At 38.9% G+C, this 5,813-nt stretch overlaps 1 protein-coding gene across 3 annotated transcripts in view; it reads right to left on the bottom strand.

Annotated features, from left to right (window-relative positions):
* pam (peptidylglycine alpha-amidating monooxygenase) overlaps positions 1-5,813 on the bottom strand; it is a 51,066-nt gene that overhangs the window by 20,884 nt on the left and 24,369 nt on the right. For all 3 annotated transcript variants that reach the window (XM_013915454.1, XM_013915455.1, XM_005751326.1), the window contains exons 8-11: positions 2,425-2,473; positions 2,177-2,244; positions 1,355-1,435; positions 1,189-1,265 (exon numbers count right to left, since the gene is read on the bottom strand). In XM_013915454.1, the coding sequence (XP_013770908.1) occupies positions 1,189-1,265; positions 1,355-1,435; positions 2,177-2,244; positions 2,425-2,473 (275 nt within the window). The remainder of the gene's footprint in view (positions 1-1,188; positions 1,266-1,354; positions 1,436-2,176; positions 2,245-2,424; positions 2,474-5,813) is intronic.

The following is a 5,813-nucleotide window of genomic DNA, read 5'->3' as shown; positions in this document are numbered from 1 at the left end:
GTGAAATCTAGCACCTAGTCATAGCACTGAGTTTCATGTTCATAGTTTGGCCCCTCAGTTCATAGCATTCATAGTTTCCTGCTTTGTAAGTTCACTAGGCACTGTAAATAAAGCACTGTGTTCACGCCTGTTTTGCCTCCCTCTGTGTCTGCATTTGAGTCCACACCCACAGCCTGGCCCTCTCGGCCCCAACAGGACCAGCAACAAGGTCATGGGCAGCCAAATGTGTCACTCCATGTACATCACTGATGCACATAGGGAGCAAAGACTGGCCTGTGTGAATTGATCCAACAGATGAGCGAATGTGGCTGAAACTGCCAAAACAAAAGTGTGGTTCTGATAGAAATGTATCAGAATACACAGTGCAGACCAGTCAGGGTTCCCATGCTGAACCCTGTGCACCTCTAAAGCACAAACAATGGGCATTGTAAAGCATAAGAACTATAACACAGAGCAATGGAAAAAAGGTGGCCTAGTCTGGTGAATCATGTTTTCTTTTACAGTACATTATGTGGATGGCTTGATTTTCCGGTAATAGACATTCACACCAATGCTCTGTGGGAGATCTTTTTGTAGGGATCTAGCAATGCTCATACTGTTCCTTCTTGTACAAAGGAACACATACCAGTTATAATTGGGTAAGGAACTTGTACTCCCCAGCTCTCCTAAAGTAATTGCCTTTCTCCTTCATGCTCTTGAGAATAAGCTGAGAAACACAGCAAACCTTTGCAAATGGCACATATGAACGGGCCATCCTAGAGGAACTGGACTATCTATCCAACATTTTTTAAAGTCTAAGTATCACCTGGATATAAAGTATATATACAGTCAGGAAAGATGAGGATGGAAAAAATGTCAGGGCCCTCAACCTGGAAAACCATTGCCGTTTTGGGGCTTGTCTCATTCTTGACCCTCTTTTGTGTACCTGTTGTTCTTTTCACCAACATCAAGCAGCTGAAATTGATTAACAACCTTTCTAATATTTAACTCCCCGGATCAGTATCCCAGAAGTTTAATTGACTTGATACTATACTTTAAAAGTGTTCCTTCAATTTATTTAATGTATTTGATCCCCAAGCCAACCATGATTTAGAAACATATTTTTGAGCAGTATATAAAGAAATGAGAGTTTTCTCAAGCACAGTACTGTGTGGTTCCCAAAAATGGGCCTTTGATTTGATGACCTACCTGTGGTAGCTGAGGGGATTGTCTCCCAATCAGGGTCCACTTCCCATCTCGGATTCTGTAGCCACTGACCACTTTACCTGTGAAAAACAGACTAATTCATACTAACACTTATACTGATAAAAAAAAAATGATCTGAAAAAGTTAGAAAATTATTTGTTTTTCTCACCAAGGCGGTGTGTGTGGGTCCTGAAGGCAAATGGGTAGATTGGATATGAAGTATAATCGCATGCGACATCTGCATCTGTAACTAACACAGGAAAGCAAAGCAAGTCAGGACAGGCATCACTTTTCTTCTGACTTATCCATTTATGCATTCTATCAAGCATTTGTGAACAGACTGAAACAGCTGGCTTTACTTTTAAATATTTATTCAATTTGTCTTGATGCATGCTCAATCATCCAGATAAGTAAATTCCAAAAGGTTGATTCTGTTCATCTGGACATAGTATATTCAAAGGGAGAAACGTTTCGTCACTCATGCAAGTGACCTCTTTAGTTTCAGCTGACTGCAGGTTTCCCCAACCTTATAAACAGTATATTGCACAATAACTGAAACCAGCCCACTAAACAAACACTGGGTTGTGAGGTCAGTTCCTTGATCATTAATATGGAAATTCTCATGACCATTGATCAACAACCATTGATCATAGACGATAGATCAATGGCCATGAGTACCATTCACAGAGAGTTATAGAATAGCTGCAATCACAGAAGAAAATGTGCAATGTACTGTTTATAAGGTTGGGAAAACCTGCAGTCAGCTGAGGCTGAAGAAGTCACTTGGATGAGTGATGAAACATTTCTCGAAACGCTACGTCCAGATGAACAAAATCAACCTATTCAATTTGTTACTTACAAATAAAGACGCTATCCAAGTTAGTTTTGTTATATGACAAAGTACATAAACCCGTAAATGAGACTTTGTCACACACAAACACACGATTTACTGCAGGTTGGACTGTGCTATGTTAAAAGACTTATAGCATACCTCTTTGTCCTGGAAGGATAACTGTGTCCACAGACATGAGCAAATATATGCCAGCAATGAATGGCTGCCTTTTTAGAAGTCCAACAGAAGGACAAAAACAAAAAAGTTTATTTTCAGGTTATCAATGTTTATATTCTTTGATGTTCTCAACCAGAAAGCAGTCTTGAAGAAACAACTGTTAAAACATCTTCTAATTTATTTTGTTTCATTATTAACTGAAAAGTTGATATATTTAACTCATTACTTACGGCCTAGAAGTCATTCTTAAAGTAAGTCCTGAGCAATCTCTATGGTGATCTGCAACAGGCAAATAAGAGGGGACTATGATATTTATACAGTTACGCTGCGATTAACATAAATGATCAGAGCCTAACCAATGTAGATTTTGGAGAAGATACTGATGTTTGGTGTTTTAAAAATCTGATCTTCTAATGTATCAGACAATTTCTTTTTCTTTCCAACACAAAACATAAACAAACACTCATTATGTGAAGTCCTTTATTTACTCATTCATGCGCTGCACTACTCTGCTCATATCAGCTGGTGTGTTTTTGGCATTTCAAACAAAGGTGTTGCAACTGGCAAATTGCAGTGCACCATCTGGTGGACAAATATGCAAAATCAACACTTTTGTTTACTTTATAAATTTTTATTTATTGGTTGTTATAAATGTTGATAGAGAGGGATCAATAAATAGCCAATATTAATAATATCAATGGCCCAATATTATTAATATCAATAATTAAAAATAGTGGCCCATTGAAGTCAATGAACAAGTGACACAGAACAGCAGTTTCCTTGGCTTGCTTGGTTAGCTCAAATTGATCAGCCCAGGCTAGAAGGCCAGAGGCTAATAGGTGAAGGCCAGTGTTCAAGAAAGTTGACAAATTTTTACCAAATTTAGGTGGTACCCAAGTTAGATACAACTTGTGTGACATAGAGAAGATGGACTGTAGTGCGTGAAAGTTTGTAATAACTCCTTTAGCAAGTTAGCAAGGAAAGCCTTCATAAAGAAGAGAAGGTATCAAATCCAGTTTAATAAAACTGGCAAGTGGAAGCTCAGCTAAAACTTTAAGAATAGCATCTCTGAGAAATCACTTGGTTGAGCAAATGTGCACCGTTTAACCAACAGTTTTGCCTTGTCTCTTGTAGATATGAAAACTTTATAAACTATATATTTTAATACTTTTTTAAAATCTGTTTTTCTAAGTTCTTAACAGCTGATTTTTTTCCCAAAAGATATGTGGTCCTCTCATGACAAATTTTATACAATCTGATGCATTTACTGTAAATTAAAGAAAGTATGAAATGTTTAAGCTCAGTCCTAAACATGTTGAGGAGAAATGTTAATCCATGGGGAACATTTTTATGCAAAATAATATTTTTATTTTTGATAATTTATGTACAATTTGCCAGTAATGAAGTGTTATGTGTAGTGAAGTGTTTCCTTGCTTCTTTTGCTAAAGGAATGGTTCTAAAACAAATCCTGCACCTACTGTCATTGTCCACTAATGATAAATCATTTTGGGTAATATAGTAGATATTTATTTAACTATACAAGTAGGAAAATTTTATAGTTCTTCAGATAGGAAGGCGTGCAGAACGGCAAAGGCATCCATGTAGAGTGAAGCTGAAGCATGTTATAGGAAGCCGTCAGCAGACAGGCAGCACAAAACGGTGTTTTGTGCACCTACTCCCCATTTCCTAGCAAAATATTAAGAAATGACTGGTGACTCAAGACTTTTGTACAATACTGTATTTAGGTTTGAGAGATTCACCAAAGGTTAAATGTAGAGAACCTACAACTGTGTGTTTGGTTGAAAAACAACAGAAAACTAATGTTAGAAATATCAGAAATGACTTTTATATACATCACCCAAAGCCTCTATAATCATAAATGGTAAATGTTCACGTTATTTTAAGTTGACAAGGGGTACCCGTCAGGGCTGTCCAATAAGTCCATTGTTATTCGCCCTGGCCATAGAGCCCCTCTCTATTACACTCAAAACCTTGCCATCAATTGCGGGTATCCATAGGATGGATAAAGAGCATAGAGTGTCCCTTTATGCAGATGATCTGTTAATGTATGTATCTGATCCTGTTTCATCTGTCCCCGATATTATTCACAGCTTAAGCAGCTTTGGCTCCTTCTCTGGGTACAAACTGAACTTCAGTAAAAGCGAATGTTATCCTGTTAACGATCTGGCTCTTCAAATACAGAATAGTGCTGCACCTTTCAAAACAGCCAAAAATGGCTTCAAATACCTAGGCATAAATATAACAAGAGATCTGCATAATCTCTATGAAGAAAATTTCTGTCCGTTATTTGAAAAGGTCAAATCAGACTTAAAGAAATGGAAGCCACTTCATTTGTCGTTGGCAGGGAAGGTAAATTGTATAAAAATGAATATACTCCCAAAGTTTCTTTATCTTTTTCAGTGTATCCCACTTTACCTTCCAAAATCATTTTTTAAATCTATTGATAAAGCTCTGATCTCTTACCATATACATACCATTATACATACCATAATAGACCCATTTCTGTAATATACTTACATATCTATATTATTGTTAATATATATTGTAATATATCTATATCACTAAAGCACTTTTGGATGGATGCAAACTGCATTTCGTTGCCCTGTACCTGTGCATGTGCAATGACAATAAAGTTGAATTCTATTCTATTCTATTCTATCTCATTTATATGGCATGGGGAAAAACCAAGAATATGTCTGGATCAGTTACAGAGGCCTAAAGACCTAGGCGGCTTAGGACTTCCAAATTTCCGCCATTACTATTGGTCCTCAAATGTTCAAAAAAAATCATATACTGGCTCAATACCCCTGATGAAGACTGGTGCCAAATTGAAGCGGCATCTTGCATCGCCACCTCTCTTAGAGCCTTGGTCACCTCGAGCCTTCCAATCTCCTCACGGGAGCACACCACCAGTCTTATAGTTATTAACACCCTCAGAATATGGGCTCAATTTCGAAAGAACTTTGGGTTTGAAAATCTTCTTCATTTAACCCCTATACACAATAATCACCTTTTCCTTCCCGCCAGATTAGACTCTGAATTTGCTCTTTGACAGAGACGAGGCCTCCATAAGTTTTCTGACATGTATATAGGCTTTGTATGAAGGCTTTCAGGAGCAAAGTGAAGGAGGAGATGAAAGCAGCACAGAGGGCGGTGAAACGCTGCCTGAGGGACGCAAAGGACACCTACAGGAGGAAGGTGGAGCAGAAGTTGGAGAGGAACAATATGAGGGAGGTCTGGAATGGTGTGAAAACCATCACAGGCCACAACACCAAGAAAAGCACAGTGGGGGGGACTGTGGAGAAGGCAAACGAACTCAACAACTTCTTCATCAGATTTGAACAGCCCACAACCCCCCACCCTCACCCTCACTACAGAGTCCTCTCCCCACTCTCCTACCTCCCTCGCTTCCCCCCCTTCCTGACACCATGACACTCCCCTCCTCCAATCCCTCTCTTAGCAGCAAGACATCTCCCCCCCTCCCCTCCTCCCAAACATCTCCCAGTGTCACAGTGGATCAGGTCAGGAGACAACTGAGGAAGCTTCGCCCCAGAAAGGCAGCAGGCCCAGACAAGGTGTGTCCTAGGATGCTAAAGGC

The sequence above is a fragment of the Pundamilia nyererei genome, unplaced genomic scaffold (genome assembly GCF_000239375.1).
Source record: "Pundamilia nyererei isolate P.nyererei 1_Seehausen unplaced genomic scaffold, PunNye1.0 scaffold00306, whole genome shotgun sequence".
Taxonomy (NCBI): Eukaryota; Metazoa; Chordata; class Actinopteri; order Cichliformes; family Cichlidae; genus Pundamilia; species Pundamilia nyererei.
Note: the sequence above shows the minus strand (reverse complement) of the source record. Positions and strands in the feature narration are given on the sequence as shown.